General features: G+C 30.9%; 1 protein-coding gene across 2 annotated transcripts; it reads left to right on the top strand.

Moving 5' to 3' along the window:
• The first annotated feature begins 185 nt into the window (after positions 1-185).
• On the top strand, positions 186-3,961 carry LOC107867208 (metal transporter Nramp2). 2 transcript variants are annotated; one of them, XM_016713356.2, is made up of 5 exons: positions 186-754; positions 837-1,152; positions 1,613-1,749; positions 1,848-2,500; positions 3,084-3,961. In XM_016713356.2, the coding sequence occupies exons 2-5, from the start codon at positions 899-901 to the stop codon at positions 3,285-3,287; spliced, it is 1,248 nt and encodes a 415-aa protein (XP_016568842.1). In that variant the 5' UTR covers positions 186-754; positions 837-898; the 3' UTR covers positions 3,288-3,961. The 2 variants fall into 2 exon arrangements, with proteins under 2 accessions (XP_016568842.1, XP_016568840.1); XM_016713354.2 differs by having other exon boundaries at positions 204-1,152.
• Positions 3,962-24,820: the final 20,859 nt, after the last annotated feature.

Here is a 24,820-nt window from a genome sequence, read left to right as displayed (position 1 = left end):
CCAAAGGAAGCTGCATGTTAGTTACTCCCTCCGTACCAAATTTCCTAATTTAATATCCCATTTTACTGTCTTTTTTCATTAATCAGGACAACACAAATTTTTTTTCCATGTTTACCCTTTACATTAATTACTTTTTCTTCAAATTAAAGTGTAAATATCATTTAATAGGGGTATTATGATAAACTAGCCATCTTATTAATTATTTTTTCTTAATCAATATGTCTGGACGGATAATTTGGGACGGGGGAAGTATATATCAGGAGGCAGAAAATGCAGTTCACAGTATTTCACGTTCAAAAGAAATGGAGCAGAATATTTCCAAATTTGCTTCCTCAAATAGTTTGAAACAAAAGAAAATAAATATTCTAAAAACCTATAGACATTGCTGTTGATCATCAACAGATCAAAATATTCCACTGACTTTATTACATAAAAGAAGAAAAAAGACAAGCAAATGTGAACAGAATAAATGCAAATGATGGTCCCCCAACCTTAATCACCGACGCTGATGGATCCTATGATCAATGTGAAAATAGTTAATCTATCAAAAAACATTTTGGTCTTGTCTAGAAGAAAATACATGTAGAACATAACAATGGTGAATTCTCCGTCATCTGAGCATAATGGTGTTGTTGAAATTAACAAACATGTACCTGAAGAACGAGAATCCAATCGTCTATTATCTGACGATGATGATCAGGTTAAAAATAAAATCTTGGCGATCGAAATAGATAGAGCTGATGCGGCTGATGAGGTGGTGCCACATTTTTCATGGAGGAAATTATGGGAGTTTACAGGGCCGGGTTTTTTAATGAGTGTTGCATTTCTTGATCCAGGGAATTTGGAAGGAGATTTGCAGGCTGGAGCTATCGCGGGCTACACGTTGCTATGGTTGCTTATGTGGTCCACTTTCATGGGCTTGCTCATTCAGCTATTGTCGTTGAGGTTGGGTGTCGCTACAGGCCGGCATTTAGCTGAGATCTGTCGGGAGGAATATCCGAATTGGGCCACGATTTTGCTTTGGTTAATGGCGGAGGTGGCGTTGATTGGAGCTGATATTCAGGAAGTTATAGGAAGTGCTGTTGCTATTAAGATACTCAGTCGTGGGGTTATTCCTCTTTGGGGTGGTGTCCTTATTACTGCTTCTGATTGGTGAGCTTTCCTTTTCACTTTGGTTTCCGAGCCAGTTTGCAAGTACCTCAACTAATGCTACACGACACACTGCCACCGATGACAGAATAGAAAAATAACATCTAACTTTTTGTGTTCCTTGGATGTTATTTCCTCTCTTTTTGTCGTTATTCAATCCTTTAAAATATGAAACTATGTTGGCTTTTGATGTCTTGCCTTACAAAATTTGACCAGGACTCTACACTAAAATGTTCTTGGCTCTGCTAACAATCAGGGAAGAGCCAAATTATAGGAGTGCAAGGGGGTCGATTGAACCCTCTTCATTGAAAAAGTACACTATGTAGATAGGGAAAAAATGATTTTTTTTGCATATATTTAAGTTGTTGAATCTCCTCGTCGCAAGAAATTCTTTTTTTGAATCCCATTACTTGAATTCCTGACTCCGCCACTGCTGACAATGATTGTTTTGTTTGAATAACAGCTTCATCTTCTTATTTCTGGAAAATTATGGAGTTAGGAAACTAGAAGCATTTTTTGCTGTTCTAATTTCCACAATGGCATTATCATTTGCCTGGATGTTTGCTGACACTAGGCCTAGTAGCAAGGAACTAATAATAGGTCAGAACCAGTCTTTGATCACATGTGCATTTCTTTATTTCTGTAATCTATGTCGATTCTGTGCCTACATTAAATTCTTTAGCTTGAACATTTTTCAGGTCTTTTGCTACCTAGACTCAGCTCAAAGACAATTCAGAAGGCTGTTGGAGTTGTTGGTTGTGTCATAACTCCTCACAACGTATTTCTGTACTCCGCTTTGGTGCAGACGCGAAAAATTGATCCCAAAAAGAAAGAAAAGGTGCAAGAGGCACTGAACTACTACTCAATCGAGTCTTACGTTGCTGTTTTTGTTTCATTCTCTATCAATTTGATGGTAACAGCTGTGTTTGCTAAGGGTTTTTATGGAACTGCGCGAGCTAATAGTATAGGCCTAGCAAATGCAGGGCAATATCTTCAAGAAAGGTATGGTGGAGGTTTATTCCCAATTCTCTACATATGGGGCATTGGCCTTTTGGCAGCAGGTCAAAGTAGCACCATGACAGGTACTTATGCTGGACAGTTTATAATGGGAGGATTTCTGAATCTGCGGATGAAGAAATGGATAAGGTCAGTGATTACGAGGAGTTGTGCCATCATGCCAACCATAATTGTGGCCATTTATTTCAACAGATCAGAAGATTCACTCGATGTTCTGAACGAATGGCTAAATGTGCTTCAAGGCATGCAGATTCCCTTTGCTATCATTCCTCTTCTAACATTAGTGTCAAATGAGAAGATCATGGGAGTCTTCAAGATTGGGAAGCTCATGGAGGTTAGGCATCAGAAATTACAATCCCTACCATACTGATTTTATAATAGAAATTGCCTTGTTATAACACCCTTTTAGCACGATGATGATCCTTTATATGCACTAAACTGCGACATGTTTATCTTGCATTTAATTTATTGGCAAAGCTAATAGTGTCTTAATAGCAATGACCAAAATTAGTTTCACACCCTTTTAAACTTTTTCGATACATCAGTATGAATAAGGGATCCTCGACTTCTCTCCTTCCTGATTTCTCTGTTGTGTTTCTGTCTTTGTCCTAACCTTAACAAACTCACCGGATCCTCGACTTCTCTTGTTGCCGTTTCTGAATTGGAATGTCTACAATCTGATCAAACTACGATTATAGGAAATTAAGAATATAAAGAAGACTAGCCATGATAGTGAGAAAACTTTTTGTCAAAGTTTAGCTTCTTCAGTCCTCTTGTTTTTCTTTGAGAGCTCTCCCTCATCGAAGTGTCTAGCTGACATTCTTTATATGAGCTGCACCATCTTTCGACTCTTTTTCACTTGAATTCAGTAAGTGGTAAGACTGTATCTGATACACTTCAATTATTCTTGATTGCAGAGAACTGTGTGGACAGTTGCTGCCATGGTAATAATGATCAATGGGTATGTCATGTTAAGCTTCTTCCTTTCTGAAGTTAACGGCCTGCTGTTTGGTGTTGTGGCTTGCGCGGGTGCTTCTGCATATGTGGCTTTTCTTGTTTATCTCATTGCCCAGCGTCATAACCATGCGGAGTTGAATGGCTTTATTCACCTTGCAACTTGAGTTAACAGTTAAAAGAATTCTGAAATATTCAAAACTTCATAAGGCCCAGGGAAATGGCAGACAGGATAGTGCATTTGTAAAGGAGAGTTCATGATTATAATAACAGCACTACTTTGGAGTACAGAAGGTTTAATCTGAAAATTCTTGCAATTTGGCACTAGAGAGGCAGAGAGCCGTGACAAAAGCTGAGCCAGGGAATCAAACATGAAGATTTATGTTGTTCGGGCCTTCTAAAAACCAATTGCTTCTGGAGGATTCGACACACCCGACAGTATTTTAAAGAGGCCAAGCAACATAGATAGTGATGGATTATGCATCACAAGCAGATAGTATCTCCCACATTGCCTCTAGCACTAGCTTGATTGATTAGGAAGGAGCTGCTATTCTCTTTTACTGTATACAATGAAAGAGTGTTGAAATATATTATTTGTTAAGAGTTAACTGTGCAGCTGTTAGAGCTAACTTTAGTTACTATGTGTTGATGTTTCATTGATCTTGCAATGTAACTAATTACAGTGGATGGAGTGATCAGTGAATTAGTGAGTTGGTTTGTTAGAATCTTCTAGATGCTATTAGAATGAGTGGTCAGTCTATAAATATCCAGCTGGATATTCATTGTAACCAACTTCTTCCTTCTTCACAAAACAAAATAATACAACTTTCTCCTTCTTCAATGTAGCGCTTGTTTCCTACCTATTCATGTTTAGTTCCTTAGCTAATCACAAGCAGTTTTATCAGATCGCAGAGATTTAGAAAAGACATTGATAGAGTTTAGGTCTCTATTGTGGAGAGATTACCAATCTTTGTTACTAGCGGATTTTGAGCTATTGCAGAGAAAGTTCTGATCTCTGTTTTTTGGTCGTTTCCAATAATTTGGTGTGTTATCGTTGAAGAATTTAATTTCTATTGATAATTCACTTTCTATTTGAGTGGAATTCGATCTCTACATCAACAGTTTTTTGAAAATCAGAAATGACGTCAAAAATTGATCCAAGTGATCCTTTGTTTATAGGAACATCAAATGTGTTTGGAGCCACTTTGATCCCAATTAAGCTTGTTGGATTAGAGAATTATGGAGTATGGAGCCGATCGATAAGGATTGCATTAATGGGGAAAAGGAAGAATGGTTTTGTAACAGGTGCTTGTAGTAGAGATATATACAGAGAAGAATTTCATGAACAATGAGAAACTTGCAATGCAATAGTGTTGTCATGGTTAATGAGCTTAATTAGTGCAGAATTGTTAAGTGGTATTGTATATGCAACAAGTGCATTTGAAGTTTGGAAAGATCTGAGAAAGGTTTGATAAGGTAAATCGCATGAGGCTTTATCGGTTATATAGGGAAATTAACTCATTGCCCCAGGGAGCTGACTCAGTAGCAACTTATTTCACAAAATTAAAGAGCTTATGGAGTGAGTATGATGTAGAAGTTCCTGCACCATCATGTGCTTGTCCAAGGTCCAAAGATTATGCTATTTTTTAAGTGGCTTGAATGATTCTTATGATCAGGCTAGAAGACAAATTCTGTTAAAAGGAGTTATACCTACACTTAATCAGGCCTATTCTATGATTATAGAAGATGAAATTCAACATTTGGCTTGTGCAACTACTACAAGTGAAAAGACAAATCCAATTATAACACCTGTGAGTAGAAGCTCAGAAAACAGTTATGGATCTAAAAATCACAGAGGGAAGAAATGTGACTATTGTTGCTTTACTGGACATACTAAAGAAACTTGTTACAAATTGATAGGCTATCCTAATGATCAGAAGCAGAAAAGAAGGAAAGGTTACAATGGTAATTCAAGAGGATCACACCGGCATTTTGGTTCTGGAAGAAACAACAATCATGCTTATGGAAGGTCTGGTGGTTATGGGAGTAAGGACATCAGTATGGATGCCAAACAAATACTCGACATTCAACAAATAACATTACTGGTAACAATTTCTATGGAGATGCAGGGCAGGTTGCTTCAACCAGTCATGAAGGAAACAAGAAGATTCACAGTGTTATTTTTCCTAAGGAACAAACCTTCACAGATGGAGAATATAAGCAAATTATGAAAATATTGAACAAGGATACAAGAGAAGTGAAGCAAGTAAACATGTCAGGTAATGTTATTTGTTCACTATTTCATCACATGTCTCGAGAATGGATATTAGATTTTGGTGCAACACATCATCTAGCAGTAAATAAAGAAGTGTTATCAAAATGCTATAAAATAGGTAACTCAGAAAAGGATAAGGTGAATCTTCCTACTAGTGCTAAGGTTGATATATCACATACTGGAGAAACATATATTTTTAAAGATGGAAACGTGAAGAATGTATTGTTTGTACCTAATTTTAAGCTTAATCTGCTATCAGTGTCCAAGATACTAGACAGCTTTCATGGTGTGTTTTCTTCTACCCTGATTTCTGTGTGTTTCAGGACTTTCACAGTGGCAGGGTGAAGGGGATTGGTAAGGAAGATGGTGGTTTGTACCTTTTTTAAAAGGAAACTCCGAAGTGCCTAGAACACAAAGAATGCAGTCTCATAACAAGTTGGTGGCAGAAGTAAATATGCAGGATAGCAATCTCTAGCATAGAAGGTTGGGTCACCCCTCATCTCAAGCACTAGAGTTGTTGAATATCTTGAAGCATAGTAAGGATGAGGAAGGTCTAAGTAGTTTTCATATTTGTCCCTGAGCCAAGCAGACCTAATTAGTTTTTCCTACAAGTAACACTAGCATTGATAAGGGTTTTGATATTGTACATATGAATCTTTGGGGACCCTATAAAACATCAACTGTTGGCAAGAAATACTACTTCTTAATAATCTTTTATGATCATATTAGATATACTTGGCTTCATCAATTACAATTTAAATCTGAAACTATTGTTGCTCGCAAAACATTTGTATGTATAATCCAGACCCAGTTTGGTGCTCAAATTAAGATTATATGATCTGATAATGGGACTGAGCTCTTTAATTCTTAATTTAGTGATTTGTTTAGATCCCTAGGGATTATACATCAAAGTAGTTGTCCTCATACAACTCAAGAGAATGATGTAGTTGAAAGAAAACACAGACAGAATTTGAACATATCTAGAGCCATTAAGTTTCAGTCACAAATGCCTATAAGATTTTAGGGTTTAAATGTTAAAGCTACAATTTATCTTATAAATAGATTGCCTGAAAAAGTCCTTATGAAATGTTATTTTCTAAAACCCCATCTTTGTCACACCTGAGAGTTGTTGGATGTATGTGTTATGCTTCAGTGCTGCAGAGGGGTGATAATTAAGTTTTCAGAAAGGGTTAAACCTGCAGTTCTAATAGGTTATTCCACTACTCAGAAAGGATACTTATTATTAGACCTGACCACTAACAAGCTATTTATGACCAGGGATGTTTTCTGGGAGCATGTGTTTTCTTTTGCAGATAAAAATACTGATGAGTCCATTACAGATTTTCTGAAATAACAAACAAATGTAGCTGATCATATAAATGAAGATACTTATGTAGATAATACTTCCACAGATTCTAACTCACCAGTTATGGATCCTGAAATAATTGATGCAGAAATAATAAACAACTCAGTTAATGATTCAACTGAGATAGTTCATGATCAACCAAATAGCAGTACACTGCCACATATGTGTAATCTCCCAAGAAAAACACCTAGGATATTCAAACAACCAGGATAGATGAAGGATTTAGTAGCACCAGGAAGGAAAAGGGACAAGATATTCACTAGCTAACTATTTGTCTTATCAAAAGGTCACTCCTAGCTATCAGTGCTACTTATCTAACTTTTTTAGAATGGTGGAACCTCAGTGTTTTAATCAAGATGATAAAGATGAAAAATGGATTGAGGCTATGAAGTTGGAGATCAAAGCACTTGGAGACAATAAAATTTGGGAAGTTGTTGATCTGCTGCAAGAAAAAAATATCATTGGATCAAAATGTGTGTACAAGATAAAGTATAAAGTCAATGGTAATATTAAAAGGTTTAAGGCAAGGTTAGTGGCCAAATGATATATTTAGCAAGAAGGTCTAGATTACCATCACACCTTTTCACATGTTGCCAAGATAGTTACAGTAAGATGTTTCATAGCCCTGGCAGTTTCAAGAGGCTAGTGTAGGTATCAAATGGATATGTATAATGTTCTTTTGCAAGGATACTTGGATAAAGAGGTATATATGAAAATTCCAGATGGTTTCAAGAAGGAAGAACCACACAAAATGTGTAGGCTGATCAAGTCACTATATGGACTTAAACAAGCCTCAAGACAGTAGAACAACAAGTTCACTTCAGCATTAAACAGTGCAGGATTCAGTCAAAGCACTTATGATTATTCTCTGTTCACCTTGAAAAGGAAAGAAGGAATGATTATGGTGTTGGTGTATATGGATGATTTACTTATCACTGGAGATAGTGCAACTATGACATGTGAAGTGAAGGAATCGTTGCACCAACAGTTCAAGCTTAAGAATTTAGGAGAGCTTAAATATTTTCTAGGCATTAAAGTATTAAGATCAGAAAAAAGGTTATATTGAATCAAAGAAAGTACATCCTAGAGCCTATAGATGAAACAGGACTTACTGGTACAAAGCCAACACTTACACCACTAGAGTCAAATGTTAAGTTGACCTTAGTAGAATTTGACAAAGCCACTGGTCAAACTGGAGACATTATTCTTCAGGATGCTACATCTTATCAAAGGCTTGTTGGAAAACTCATGTATGCTACTATTACCAGACCTGACATCAGTTATGTTGTACAAACCTTAAGTCAGTTTATGCAGCAACCAAAGAAGTCTTATTTGAAAGCTGCCAACAGGGTGATCAGGTACTTAAAAGTACTATAGGTCAAGGGATTTGGTAAAAGAGCTGGACTACTACAGAGTTGACTTGCTGGTGTGATTCATACTAGGTTGCATGCCATAACACAAGAAGATCAGTCACAGGGTATGTAATATACTTTGGAGGATCCTTAATAGTTGGGAAATCCAAGAAGCAACATACACTATCTAGGAGTTCAGCTGAGGCAGAGTACAAGAGTTTGGCTTCAACACTGGTAGAGGTTGCATGGTTGGGAGGTCTGTTTACTGAGTTGAATGTCCCTTTCATCAAGCCTATTACCATCCTAAGTGACAACAAATATGTTATTCAGCTAGCAGTTAATCCTATCTTTTATGAAAGGACAAAGCATATAGAAATTAATTGTCATTTGATAAGGGATAAAATCAAGACAGGTTTTGTGAATGCTGTGTATGTTCCAACTCAACACAGGCATACTTACCAAGAGCTTAAGTCAAGACCAACATCATCATTTGTTAGGCAAGCTTGGTGTGCTTAACATTTGTACCCTTCAACTTGAGGGACGTGTTGAAATATATTAGTTGTTAGAGTTAACTGTGCAGCTGGTAAAGTTAGCTTTAGTTACTACGTGTTACCGTTTCATTGATCCTGCAATGTAACTAATTACGGTGTATGGAGTGATTAGTGAATTAGTTGGTTAGTTTGTTAGAATCTTTTAGATGCTTCTATTCTAGATGTTACTAGAATGAGTGGTCATAGTCTATAAATATCTAGCAGGATATTCATTATAACCAACTTTTTCCTTCTTCTTCACATAACAAAATAATACAACTTGCTCCTTCTTCAATGTAGCTTGTTTCCTACCTATTCTTGTTCCATTCCTTAGCTAATCACAAGCAGTTTTATCAGTTATAAACTTGGAAATATTCTTGGGGTTTTTTTTTTAGTTTAGGCCGGTAAGATGGGTGAATTCTAAAAAAGGTAGCTTACTAGGTTCTAGATAAATTATCATATACATTAAGTGAAGTTTTTAAAACAAATATAGGGTTTTGGTGAAAATTATTGAGTTCTGCTAAAATTGTAACTAGAACTCTAAACTCCGTTCCTGCCTGTAAGACGTAACAAATATAGGATTTTGATCAAAACTATTGAATTCAAGAGATATATGTCATCTAAAGATTTATGTCTTGTTTTCAATTTTAATCTTTCATTGTGCACAGTGATTTCAATATCATTTCTTTTGCAGAAGCCAGACCCTTTCTCCCTCGAGCATAACTTATTGTAGAAGCATACAACTGTGTAAAATAATATCTATACTCGCTCCATTTATATATGCTAAGTCCATTTGACTTATTTTGATATTTGAATAGATGTGTCTCAATAACACCTACTCCCTCAATCTCAAAATACTTAGTCATGTTTCGCTCTTTGAGAATCTATTTAGATAATGTTTAAAGCTAAATCAGATTAGATTAATTTAAAATTTTAAAATTAAAATTTAAAATATAAATTGTGTACACTTACCCTTCCTAAACCCCACTTTATCAAAATATATCGGGTATATTGTTGTCGTAAAATTAAAATTTAGGTATCCGAAAATTACACAAAAAAGCACTATGTTATGCAAAACTGTTAACGCGCTGGTCAATGTTTATATATATATCTACTACTAATATATAAGTGACAATAAGCTGCTGAAGCAGGCAGCATGTCGATGACATGCCTGCTTCAGCAGTTTCAATCGTGATTTTACTATATTATCCCTAATTAATTATTATAAGTCATTTATGTATTACAAAATTAAAAAAATTAATAAAAAATTTAAAATAGACATTTATGACAAGACTGCTTCAATCTTGATTTTACGATATTATCCCTAATTAATTATTATAAGTCATTTATGTATTAAAAAATTAAAAAAATTAATAAAAAATTTAAAATAGACATTTATGACAAGACTGATTCAGAGCTTCAACCGTGATTTTACTGTATCATTCTTAATTAATTATTATAAGTTATTTACGTATTAGAAAATTAACAATACATAATTAAAAAAAAAAGTAAATAGATATTTATAACTTGCTTGCCTCAGCTACTTCAACCGTAATTTTACTATATCATTCCTAATTATCTATTCTAAGGCATTTATGTATTAAAAAATTAATAATATTTAATTAAAAATATAACAAACATTCATGACATAGCTACTTCAATTGCTTCAATCGTGATTTTATTATATCACCCCTAATTAATTATTATAGATCATTTAAGCATTAAAAAATTGATAATATTTCATAAAAAAGGGTAAAATAGACACAAAATTATAAGTTAACTCTTGATGTTTTAAATTAATTTGACGACTTATATGTAGTCCACTTAAATAATTTTCCACAAGTACTTTTTATAGTAATTTTATTATATCGCTTCTAACTAGTTAGTCGTTGATGTTTTAAATTAACTTGATGACTTATACAGGGTTCACTTTAAACAAAAATCACAAGTAACTTTTATAGTAATTTTATTATATCACTTCTAGATAGTTATTATAAGCTATTTAAGTATTAGATAATTAATTATTATAAGTCATTTACGTATTAGAAAATTAATATTATTTAATTAAAAAAAGTAAAATAGATATTTATGGCATATCTGCTTCACCTGCTTCAATCGTGATTTACTATATCCTCATTAGTTAATTATATAAGTCATTTACGTATTAGCAAATTAATAATATATAATGAAAAAAGTAAAATAAATATTTATGACATGCCTGTTTCAGCTGCTTCAACCGTGATTTTGCTATATCATTCCTAATTAATTGTTATAAGTCATTTACGAATTAAAAAATTAATAATATTTAATTTAAAAATAACAATAGATATTTATGACATGTTTGTTTCAACTACTTCAATCGTGATTTTACTATATCACACCTAATTAATTATTAAAAAATTAATAATAGTTTATTAAAAATATAAAATAGACACAAAATTATAAGTTAACACTTGATATTTTAAATTATCTGGACGACTTATATGGAGTCCACTTAAATTTTTTCCAACAAATACTTTTTATAGTAATTTTATTATATCACTTCTAATTAGTTAACCATTGATGTCTTAAATTAATTTGACGACTTATACGGGGTTCACTTAGAAAAATTTCAGAAGTAACTTTTATAGTAATTTTATTATATCAATTCTAAATAGTCATTATAAGTCATTTAAATATTAGATTATGAATAATATTTAATAACAAGGATGAAATGGATAAAAAATTAAAAATTAAAAATTAAAAATTAAAAATTAAAAATGATCGGATAAAGTACTTTGCAATAGTAATATCCGTGTCAAAAAAAGATATAAAAGTAGTACACCTATTGAGATCTAAATAATTAGATTCAAACAAAAAATTAAATACATAGTTACGATGTAGACCTGGGTGATTAAAATATCAATTTTTATTAGGTACAATTAAATGAAGCATAAAATACATAAACAAGGAAATTAAATTTTAATTTTCTTAACAACCTTTTCGTTTCGGTGATCGACAGGCTTGTCGACCACTATTTGCTCCCTAATTTTACTATATCACCCTTAACTATTATATGTCATTTACGTATTAGAAAATTAATAATAATTAATAAAATAAATAAGTAAAATAGACATTTATAACATGTCTACATCAGCTGCTTCAACCATAATTTACTACATCACCTCTACTTATAAATAATTTAAGTATTAAAAAGTTAATAAATTGGATAAAAAAAGTAAAATAGACATAAAATGATTAATTAACTCATTATGTTTTAAATTAACTTGATATTTTATATGAGGCTCACTTAAATTATTTTTACAAGTTTATTTTATAGCAATTTTGCCATATCACTTGTAATTAGTTATTATAAGTCATTTAAGACATGTCTGTTTCGCTACTTCAATCGTGATATTTGCTTAACTCTCGAGATTATATCGGTGTCACTTAAAATAGAATAAAATAAAAAATATTATAAATTAAAATAATTAATAACTTTAATTATTTAATAATTTTAATAATAACATTTTATTTCACTACTTTTATAATAATTTTAAAAATTAAAGTTTAGCATGTTGGGCCTGTATTCAGCACGGGCCTATCACCACTAGTCCTATCTAATAAGAGGGAATGGGGTAGGAGAAGCAGGCAGGTCTCCGTCAACATGCCTACTTCTCCTGCTTGCTTCTTCTGTCTGCTTCATAAGCTGCTTTCTCCGTAATTTTATTATATCATCTCTAATTAATTATTATAAATTTATTTATGTATTAGAAAATTAATAATATTTAACAAAAAAGTAAAGTAAATATTTATGACATGTCTGCTTCAGCTGTTTCACCAAGTATTGTTGTATAGTAATTTTGTTATATCGCTTCTAATTAAACATGTCTGCTTCGTTGTTTCAATTGTGATTTTACTATGTCACTCCTAATTAATTATTATGACCATTTAAAATTTTGCGCAAGTATTTTTTATAGTAATTTTGCTATACTACTTCTAATTAGTTGTTGTGAGTCATTAAGGCATGTCTGCTACGCTGCTTCAATCGTAACTTTACTATACCACCCATAATTAATTACGTTATGGTTATCTAAGCATTTGAAAATTACATAAAAAATATTATAAATTACAATAGTTGACAACTTAAAATATCTAAAAAAAATAATTTGTTATATATTTTAAAAAAATATGTAAAAAAATATTATAAATCACAATAATTAAAATAAATTTTAAAAAAATTATTAAGTTAATTCATTAATATTTGTATATATATATATATATATATATATGTATATATATCAACATTTGTAACAGACTATGTCTCTATAATTGTTTGAGGAGAAATATTCTGTGTTTACTATTCCAGCGCCATCAAAATTCGTCCTTAATTGAACTTACCTTTGAAAATTATAAGTAAACTTTTGACCAGAAATGTCATAAGTTAGGAAATATCCTTGATGAAACCTTATGGTAAAATTTTAGCAACATTTACGAGATCCAAATTTGGCAACAGAATAGTAAGTCAGTGGTCAAGAGTAAGGCTGCCAAGTGGGACGGGCCGGGCTAACCCGAAACCAGCCCGTTAAAATTATTCGGGTTGTGGATGGGTCTGGGTTAGGTTTAAGTGGGTCGGGTCAGGCTCAACAGTAAAAAATTTAAAAACAACCCTAACCTGGCCCACGTAACTCAATCCGGTCAAACCCACCTAAATCCAGTTAAAAATTCGGTCAAATCCGGTCAAAAAAAAATTCAATATACACTATATATATCCACCTATATACATTTTAAATATGTTAAACAATAAATATACACTATATATATAGAATATACTACATTAGAATTTAAAAAATATATACATATATACACAATTACACATATATACGCATCATTCAATATATATGTACTACTTTAAGTTTAAATAAAATATACTACAATATATATACATTACAATATATATATATATATATAGTTATATACTAATTTATAAAACATATACACATGTATACGTTAAATATACGCGTCTATAGAAGATATATTCACATATATACGCTCCATTCAATATATATATACTACTTTAAATAAAATATACTACAATATATATACATTACAATATATATATATAAACTAATTTATAAAACATATACACGTGTATACGTTAAATATACACGTTTGTAGAAGATATATTCACATATATACGCTCCATTGAGTGTATATGTACTACGTTAAATAAAATATACTACAATATATATACATTACAATATATATATCTATATATATATATAGAGAGAGAGAGAGAGAGAGAGAGTTATATACTAATTTATAAAACATATACACATGTATATGTTAAAATATACACGTCTATAGAAGATATATACATATATATACGCACCATTCAATATATATGTACTACTTTAAATAAAACATACACTACAATATATATATATATATATATAGTTATATAGTTATATACTAATTTATAAAACATATACACATGTATACATTAAATATTCACGTCTATAGAAGATATATACACAAATATACGCACCATTCAATATATATGTACTACTTTAAGTAAAACATATACTACAATATATATATATATATATATATATATATATATATATACTACAATATATATAGTTATATACTACAATATATATATAGTTATATACTAATTTATAAAACACATACACATGTATACGTTAAATATACATGTCTATAGAAGATATATACACAAATATACACACCATTCAATATATATGTACTATTTTAAATAAAATATACTACAATATATATATACATTACAATATATATATATATATATATATATATATATATATGTATGTATAGTTATATACTAATTTATAAAACATATACACTCGTATACGTTAAATATATACTACTTTAGAAGATATATACACACATATACGTACCATTCAATATATGTACTACTTTAAATAAAATATACTTCAATATATATACACTACAATATATACACACACTATATATATAGTTATATACTAATTTATAAAATATATACACATGCATACGTTAAAAATATACATCTATAGAAGATAAATACACATATATACGTACCATTCAATATATATGTACTAATTTAAAATAAAATAGACTACAATATATAATTATATATATAGTTATATATTAATTTATAAAACATATACACATGTATACGTTAAATATATACGTCAATCGAAGATATATATACACATATATAAATTAATCATACTTGATAGTAAATTAATAATATATTAAAACTAAATTATAATTAAATCCAAATAAAAAAAAAATTAACTGGGCCGAGCCGGTTAACCGGCAGGCCCTAACCGGGCTTGATTCGGGCCGGGTTAACCGAGCCCAACCAAAAAAATAAATTGATTCGAGACCCATTACCCTACAGCCCATGGGCTGACCGAACCGGGTCAAGTCGGGCCGATTTTTGTAAGCAAGCCGGACTGGGCTGGGCCCCCATTTGACAAGCTTAGTCAGGAGTCAACATTTTTAGAGGGGAAACCTAATTTTCAATAACAGACAAAGTTATTTTCTAGAAGCTGAAATCAACACTTATAAACCTTGATCAAATACAATTGCAATTCTATAATATTGACAAAACTACTGATAGTCTGATACTCTTCAAAAATATTTTTTTGAAAAATAATTCTCATAAGAAACATTTATCATAATAAGCACATTTAAAAAAATTATCAAAGAGATATAAGCAACCAAACAGTTAACAATTTTATATATTAATCATATGAAATATTAGTCATATACGATAGATCCTCATTTTTTTGTTATTATATGCTCCTCTTTTCACTTTTATTTATTTACTTTAGGCGTTGCAGGGAGGAGTACAAGTTTGCTAAGAAGGAAGCTAAGTTAGCAGTTACGGTTGCTAAGACAACAGCTTTTGAGAGTTTGTAGAAGGGGTTACAGGAGAAGGGCAGGGAGAAGAGGTTGTTTAGCCTTGTCAAGGTTAGGGAGCGGAAGGGTCGGGATCTGAACCAAGTAAAGTGCATTAAGGGGGAGTATGGCAGAGTTTTGGTGGAATACGTCCTCATTAAGAAAAGATGGCAGCCGTATTTCCATAGGCTCTTGAATGATGAGGGGAACAGAGGTGTCGTGTTAGGGGAGTTAGAGCAGTCCGTAGAGTGTCGTGACTTTGGCTTTTGTCGGCGTTTTAAGGTAGAGGAGGTCAGTGAGGCTATTCGCAAGATGCGAAGGGGCAGGGCGACGGGGCCCGACTAGATCCAATGAATTTTTGGAAGTTCTCTGGCCGGACTGGTTTGAGGTGGCTAACCGACTTATTTAACAATATTTTCAAGCCAGCAAAAATGCCCGAGGCATGGAGATAGAGCACGATGATTCCTTTCTATAAGAACAAGGTTGACATTCAGAGTTGCAACAATTATCGGGGTATTAAGTTGTTGAGTCACACGATGAAGATTTGGGAGAGGGTGGTGGGGTGGAGGTTGAGGAAGATTGTGTCTATTTTAGATAATCAATTGGTTTTATGCCTTGTCGCTCTACGACTGAGGCAATTCACCTAGTGCGAAGACTGGTAGAGCAGTACAGAGAGAAGAAGAGGGATCTTCACATGGTGTTTATTGACTTGGAAAAGGCGTATGACAAGGTCCCTAGGGAGGTTCTTTGGAGATGCTTGGAGGCGAGAGGGGTCCCGATGGTGTACATTAGAGCAATTAAGGACATTTATGAGGGGGCGAAGACTCGGGTTAGGACAGTGGGAGGAGATTCTGAACATTTCTCGGTTTTGATAGGGTTGCACCAGGGATCGACTCTAAGTCCGTTTTTATTTGCTTTGGTGATGGATATGTTGACGCGGAATATTCAAGGTGAGGTGCCTTGGTGTGTGCTTTTCGCGAATGATATTGTTTTGATTGAGGAGTCACTACAAGGGGTTAACGATAAGCTGGAGGTTCGGAGACAAACCCTGGGGTCTAAAGGTTTTCGATTGAGTAGGACCAAGACGGAGTACTTGGAGTGCAAGTTTAGTGAATCGAGGCAAGAGGAGGTGATAGTGAAGTTGGATTCCCAGGCGGTTTGCAAGAGGGATAGTTTTAAGTATCTCGTATCTATGATTCAGGGGAATGGATAGATAGATGAGGATGTTTCTCACCGTATTGGGGCAGGTTGGATGAAATGAAGGCTCACTTCGGGAATTTTATGTAATAAGAAGGTGCCCCTTAGGTTGAAGGGCAAATTCTATAGAATTACAGTTCAGCCTGCTATGTTGTATGGAGCGGAGTGTTGGCCGGTTAAGAATTCTCATATCCAAAAGTTGAAGGTGGCGGAAATGAGGATGTTGCATTGGATGTGTGGATTCTCGAGGGCTGACAGGGTTAGGAATGAAATTATTCGAAAAAAGGTGGGAGTAGTGCCAGTGGAGGATAAAATGCTGGAAGTGAGGTTGAGGTGGTTTGGTCATGTGATGAGGAGGGGCGTGGATGCCCCAGTTCGTAGATATGAGAGGTTGGCCTTGGAAGGTTTCAAGCGGGGTAGGGGTAGACCGAAGAAATGCTGGAGAGAAGTGATTAAGCGTGACTTGGAGCAATTACAGTTGATTGAGGACATGACCCTGGATAGAAAGTTATGGAGGAATAACATTAGGATAGAGGGCTAAGGGTGTGAATGAGTCGCAGTCAGTATTTAGGTTGAACTTGGTGTCCTGTGTTTGGCAATGTACAATATGTTTGTGGATGTCGTACTTATGTTATTTTATCCTGTTTTATGATTTTGTTGCTCTTTCATACTGTCTTTTGTCTTGAGCCGGGGATCTATCGAAAACAGTCTCTCAATCTCTTTAGAAGTAGTGGTATGGACTGCGTACACTCTACCCTCCCCTGACCTCACTATGTGGGAATATACTGGATTTGTTGTTGTTGTTGTTGTAGACGTTGCACGTCTTTTATAAACAATGATTAATATAAATATTTTATCATAATACTCATATTAATTTATGTTTAGTGTTAAGTTTTAAAAAATAATTTAAGAAATAAATAATTAATTTTAAGAGTAAAACATGAAAAAAGTTATCTTTTCTTAGTACGTAAAAAATTGCAAATAAAAATAAAAATTTATTTTTAGAATAATAAAATAATAAACAAAAGTAATAAGAAAAATAAAAATAACTCAAAAAAAATAAATGTGTCATCTTCTTCAATTTAAATTTGTTACTAGTGGCTATACAAAATCATTTCCTCGAAATTACGAGTATTGCTATGAAAGACGAGAAACGTATATATTACTCAATGTAAAATGATTGGCATAAGAAAGACCAACTAATGCAAATATTCGACATCCCCTTTTAACGAAATTATTCTTTTGAGTCGAACCAATTCAACATCATCCTTACTTCTCTTGTTGAATTACAAGGAGTTGATAATTCTTCTTTCTTAATGATCGTAGTGTAACTTGATTAATTTAATAAAATATTTATCATTTTTTACTATTAACAGGTACCAAGTGATTATAGATTTGATTATTCTACTACGTTATTTACTCCCGTCCAAAGTTAATGTTTTTTCTATACACGAATTTTGACACTTCTTCATATTACTAGTCCCACGAGGTTCATGCTTAGCCCGAACCCAAATTCAAGACATAAAAAAGAAAAAAAGATTATGCTTTTTTAATCTTATAATTGATATTGTTTAATAGCATATTAAACATGTCTTTTTGATAATAATTCTTCATAATTTAAGTTCTTAATTATGTAATTGGATAATTTCAAATAGAATATTGTTTGTGAGGGAGAAAATATTATTGGAGAATTAGATATTTCATAAAATAACATGATTTAAAGTATATAAATAATTATAATTCGACGAAAATGATAAATAAAAAAATATTAATACTTTTATGAATTTGTTAGTATGAAATTTCTAAAATATAGATAAAATAAATTTAATTTGATATTTATTGAGTTTTAATTTCTATCATAATTTTATGTGGCAAAAGTTATTGCAATTTTTTTTTTCTCCTTATGGAATTATTTAATGATACAATTAATATTTTCAAGACTTCAAGTTTATATTAAATTAATTATAACATTAACTTAGAGTCTTAACACAAATTAACTTAATAATGATCAATAAAAATATTAAATAATAATTAAATTACTGTAATTTATTCATTTATTTATCATATTTATTTTTTACACGCCCCTTAAAAGAATAAACTTTTCATCCCATTTTAATTATTAATTTATCTTTTTTCATATTCACTAAGAAAAATAATAAATACTAGACATTATTTATTAATTTAATTTATTTAGTACTTAGTTTAAAAAAAAACAATATTGAAAAATTAAATAATATTAAAAAATGCAATGTTATAGTCGAAAATCACTTCAAACTTTAATTTTGTGTTAAAAGTTATTTTAAAATAATTTTTTTCAAGCTAAAGTGATTTTTTTAAAATTAAAAAATAATGAAAAAACAGTCTAATAAATAATAAAAAGAAATCAATTAAAAAAAATCAAGTAGAGATGGTTTTAATCCAAAGAAAAAAAGAAAACATACAAGAAAAGAACAACACTATGAAAACAATATCACTTTAATATAGGGGTGTACAGACCAAACCGTCAAATCAAACCGAACCGACGAACCAAACCAAACCGAGTAAAAAAACTGACTTATGGTTTGGTTTGATTGATTTGGCTTTTGAAAAAAAATGCCGACCATTCTTGATTTGGTTTGGTGTTAACAAAAAAAAAGTCAAACTGAACCTAAATCAAACCGACATAATATATATATATATATATATATATATATATATATATATAATATTCAAACTTTTTTATACATAAAATATTAATTATAATCTACTTTTTAAATACTTTTTCAACTAGTTTTAGTAATTTTCAATAATTTAAAAGTAGATGTAGATATATAAAATACATAAAGTAGCATACTTAAGTATTAAATTACAAAAAATAACAATTTTTTATCAAATTACATTTTGTAGCATATGTATTTGTATGTATTTGTATTTTTGTAGCAACAGTTTGCAAAAATACAAAATACATATCGATCATAAGGGAAGTAAAAATCATATATATTTTTATTTTTGTAGCAACAATTTGCAAAAATACAAAATACAACTTGTTATATTATGAAATTATGAAATTGTTGCTATGAAACTCATAATTAAGGGGATAAGTATGTTATTTCTGAATTTTGTCCATAAAGTAGTATACTAAGCATTAAATAACAAAAAATAGCAACACTTTTATCAAATTACATTTTGTATCATATGTATTTGTATTTTTGTAGCAACAGTTTGCAAAAATATAAAATACATATCATTATAATGACAGTAAAAATCATATGTATTTGTATTTTTGTAGCAACAGTTTGCAAAAATAAAAAATACAACTTGCTATATTATGTAATTATGAAACTATTGCTATGAAACTCATAATTAAGGGGATAAGTATGTTATTTCTTAATTTTGCCATATATATATATATATATATATATATATATATATATATATATTTAGATTTGGGCCTTTAAGTTGTAATATTTGTCCATTAATTGCTAATTAAATGATCGAAAATCCAATATAAACTTAAAACCTAAACTTTTCACTCTTTATCTCACGTTTTAGTTTCAAGAGAGTTTTCCGCTCCTCATTTTTTCATAATTATGTTTTTTCATTAGCACATGAGTGAAAACATATTTGAACTAATCTTCGATCACAATATAATTGTAAAAACTAAAGATTATAAAAAAAAAAACCCGAAAAAAATCGAAAACCCCAAAAAAACCGACTAAAACCTAAATCGAAAAAATCAAATTTATGTTGGTTTGATTTGGTTTATAGTTTTAATAAACCGACATGATTGGTTTGATTTTTTTTTAATAAAAACCGAACCAACCCTTTAATAAAAACCGAACCTATGTACACCCCTTTAACATGTGTAATAATTTTACTTCACCAAAAAAATAAAATATTTAAAAAGTTCTTGCGAGAATTATCAAAATGGGTGATCCTTCCTTATATATAAATATAATATTAAGTTGAGACCATATGATTCATAAAATAATATAATCTTATGATGATCAAAAAATAAAAAATAAGAATGACAAATAAACTCTGTATAATCGGTCGTTTCATTTGCGAAAAAGGAGTAATTTAATCATTCTTTTCCGTTAAAATTGAACGAAGGGTTAATCAGTATATTAGTAAATTACATCAATTCTTATTGCTATTGAAGTTAAATGCTCTCTATGTTCCTAAATATATGTCACATTTTTTAGTTTTCATGCCTTTTAAAAAAAATATTAAATAAAAGTTAATTTGAAATTAATCGTATTTATTATTCATATCTATTTAATACTTTTATTTTTTGTACTAAATTAATACATCTTTATATTTTTGACTAAACAAAATGAAGACAAGCAACTAATTATGTCTTGATTTTCTAAAATGATAAATATTATGCAATATTTATTTTTAATAAGGATAACAAATATTTAAGAACGAAAGAAGTAGTTGATATCATATGACGTGTTTCAACTCAATCTAATAAATTTTAAACATTGCTAGTGAAATTCCCGATTCACAATTAATCTTCATGTTTGATCAATAAGTAATCACTTTTATTTTACAAGATTTAACTCGAAATATTTTGAGAATATTAATTCTTTTATTTTTAAATAAGTGGTGATTTTAGTTTGAGTATATTTCTTTAAAAAGACTATGTATTGTATTCCTAGAAATAAGAAATTATTTTTACTAACTTATTCTTAATAAATACTTTGAAAAATGCATAACTCTTTTATATTTTCTTGGGTATGTAAAATTTTACTCTCTGGTCCATAGTAAGTGGACTTTTGGGGACTTTCTTTTATTATCCAAAATAAATGAATAGCATAAAACATAAACATGTCATTTAACTTAATCTCTGTTAGCATCTATGTCCTCTTACTTTGGATGCATGCAAATATGCATTAAACTTGAATAAAATTGACTCAAGTATACACACATGCTATGTGGCATAGTACATGTAGAACAGGGGCGGATCTAGGGGTCCCGTTGGGGGTTTTCGGAAATCCAGTAACTTTCGTACGGATTTAGTATTTATATAGAGAAATATAATAAATATATAAAAATTATAAGTTGGGATCCCATAATCAAAGTGTATTATTGATCTAGTGGAGTAGAAGGGCTTGTAAAAATTTTATTGACCTCATAGTTGTGGGTTCAAATCCCATTACTTACAACCCACAAACTTTAAATCCTATAGCCGCCTTTGACGTAGATCGTGAACTATCATGTAAAATGCCGCATAGAAAATATGTGTCTACTAGTGTATACCAAAAGTTAAAGGGTATAGATGTAAGCATAGGTCATGTTAAAAGGCCGCACGTTTACAGATAAGGTTTACTGAGTGTCACACCCCTGTTTTTTCCACATCCGACCCCGCTAGGGAGTTGGTTTTTAGAGAAAATGAGTTTTTCCAATTAAAGTGACGTTCTGGAAAGGGATTATTTTATTTACGGAGTCGCCACTTGAAATTGAGTTTGGGTGTTCCAAGTCACCTTATTGAATCCCTATTCAGAAGGAAATGACTCTTTATTTTCTTTGGTCTGCGAACTAGAAATCCGGATAAGGAATTCTGTTGATCGAGGGAAGGTGTTAGGCACCCCTCTAGTCCCGTGGTTCTAGCACGGTCGCTTTAATGACTTATGTCTGGCTTAAATTAATCTCTTGGATATATAATATTTGTTAGCCTAAAAGCCACTTACATCCTACTTTGAATTTATTTTAAATTATTTAAAACTGCATTGATGTGTGGCTTACCGATAGTAGTACTTTTCGACCTTACCACGAGTTTTGGATAAATCCGCAACCCATCTCGCTCCCTAAAAAATTATTTTTCCTTTCTTTTAGAGTTTGAAATAAATTCGCAGCTCATCCCGCTCATCTCATGTTAGTTAATTTATTAGGCCTTTAATAACAAATTAGGCGTGGTGATGTTTTTAGAACGGGAGAATTAATTCCACAACTATTACGACACCTCAAAATAACACGATAACATTTCAAAATTTTATGGATTATTTATTCAGAAAAGAACATACAACAAATAACATGCATATTTTATAATATTAACATGAAAGAATATTCTGTCAATTAAAGAACCAAGTAAACTCATTCAAATTTTACAATCGTGTTAAATTCCAAATCTAATTTTTTTTTTTTTAAATTTAAACCTCACATATATTTCGGGAACGACATTACTTACCTGTCATGTATGCCTCCCCTAATAAATGACACCCAAATATAACAATTAATCAAAGAAAATAAATATAGTGAACCATACTTCCCGTAATCATCAACATGGATAAATTGGAACCATAATAAATAAATAAGTAAACTAAGTTTAAAGAAAGCAAGAATGATGATAACCTCAAAAATTATATGATTTTCATAACTCCAAACACGAGTGAATCAATGCATGAGAATAATATAGACTAAACAATTCTAACATATAAGCACATATATACTATCATATTATATATGCATGTAAGAGATGAAGAATGGACTTCACATAAATAATCATCTTTGTATATTAAATAATTCACGAGATTATTTAAATACTTCATTCATACTTTGATTCAAAATAAAATTTATAACAAATAATACAGGATTGGAATAGAACCTGTGTGACAAATTAGATTGATTATTAAACCAAGATATTATTACCGAAAACTCGAGCGAAACTTCGGACTCTAAACCCAACTCTTCTTCTCTTCTATTTTTGTTTTCTCCTTGTTTCTTGTTTTCCCTCACTTTTCTTGTTTTCTCCTTTTTCCGTTTCTTCTGTTTCTTTTCTTTCTTTTGTTTCTTTTTTTGTTTCTTTTGTTTTCTTGATCCGTTCCTCTTGATTGTGTGCATGTGTGTGTTATATATAATTAGTGTATGTATTTATTTGTGTCGTGTGTGTGTGTTTGTCGCGTGTGTGTGTTATGGGAAAATGGGGGAGAGGTTTTGTGAGAGTGGGACTTGTGGGTGGTTTGGATAGTTTAGGATTCTTTTTTTTTTTAAAATTAATATTTTAAATAAAATAAAAATAATAAAATCTATTTTAAAACTAACAAAATACAAGATAAGTTAACTAGCTAGTCTTAGGAATATGGTTAAGAAATAATAATATCACAACATTCTTTATTAAAAATTGAAAGAAGAAACAAATATAATTTAGAAAAATTTCTTTTTTTTTTTAAAATAAATAAACAAATAAAAACTAAAAAATAAAAATAAAAACTTATTTAAAACGTGACTCTATTTTTGTAGTTTTTTCAAAATTTTTAAAATAAATTTAGTAAAAATAAGATAAATTTAAAATATCTAATTTAGACCCTAAAACGAAATTGAACACTAAAATGGCAAAAACACTTAGATTTGGTAAAAAATTAGGTGTTTACACTGAAAATTTTTTCTATTACCTTTCCATACCTTTCCTTTTAATGAGGTTCTTAACTACTACTACTTTATACTTTTTAGGTGATAAATTACATTAACTACAAAGTTATATACATGACTATCCCTACTTATAGAAACAGTTTGGAAATAATCAAAGGATAGTAGTAGAAAGTAGTGTTTAAAGTATGTCCTGAAATATTTATCTTAAGGGTGCGCATTATGCCAAAAATTCAGTTAATAGAGGGAGTATTTATTTAAACGAAGGAAAATTGAAAGAATGAACATTGACATTTTCTTAATTATCTAAAACATCACTTATTTTACAGCAAAATAAAAACACTAAAATGTCACTTATGTAGAAACAAAGGGGTACTTAATATTTATTTTCTTATGTAAATCAAATTACTTACGTGGAAACCTTTTTGATATATATATTTTTTCTTTTAATTTAGGAGGGTCCAAATCAGACTTCGCGACTCACATTTGTTAAACTAACACGCCACAATCCTGATTTTTCATCTGAAAAATATTGCATGAAGATTATAGTAGTATTTCTTTTCTTCTATTAAAGACCAAATTTAACGGCGGGACCGCTTATTTTTCGAGTGTGGGAGTGAGTGGTGCGGATGTAACCCCAAAAGCGAGGATTACTCCAATTCCATATAAGTAGAACAATTACCCATCATTATTTCGATGTGACCTCATTAACTGGAATGTGGAA

The sequence above is a fragment of the Capsicum annuum genome, chromosome 4, assembly GCF_002878395.1.
Source record: "Capsicum annuum cultivar UCD-10X-F1 chromosome 4, UCD10Xv1.1, whole genome shotgun sequence".
NCBI classification, from domain to species: Eukaryota; Viridiplantae; Streptophyta; class Magnoliopsida; order Solanales; family Solanaceae; genus Capsicum; species Capsicum annuum.
The sequence above is the reverse complement of the archived record's forward strand: the minus strand, read 5'-3'. Positions and strand labels throughout refer to the sequence as shown.

Excerpts from the sequence above, each read along its gene's own strand:
- LOC107867208 (XM_016713354.2), top strand. The coding sequence starts at position 596 with ATGGTGAATTCTCCGTCATCTGAGCATAATGGTGTTGTTGAAATTAAC. Across the intron at positions 1,750-1,847 it reads TAGCAAGGAACTAATAATAG|GTCTTTTGCTACCTAGACTC; the intron begins GTCAGAACCAGT and ends AACATTTTTCAG. Across the intron at positions 2,501-3,083 it reads AGATTGGGAAGCTCATGGAG|AGAACTGTGTGGACAGTTGC; the intron begins GTTAGGCATCAG and ends TCTTGATTGCAG.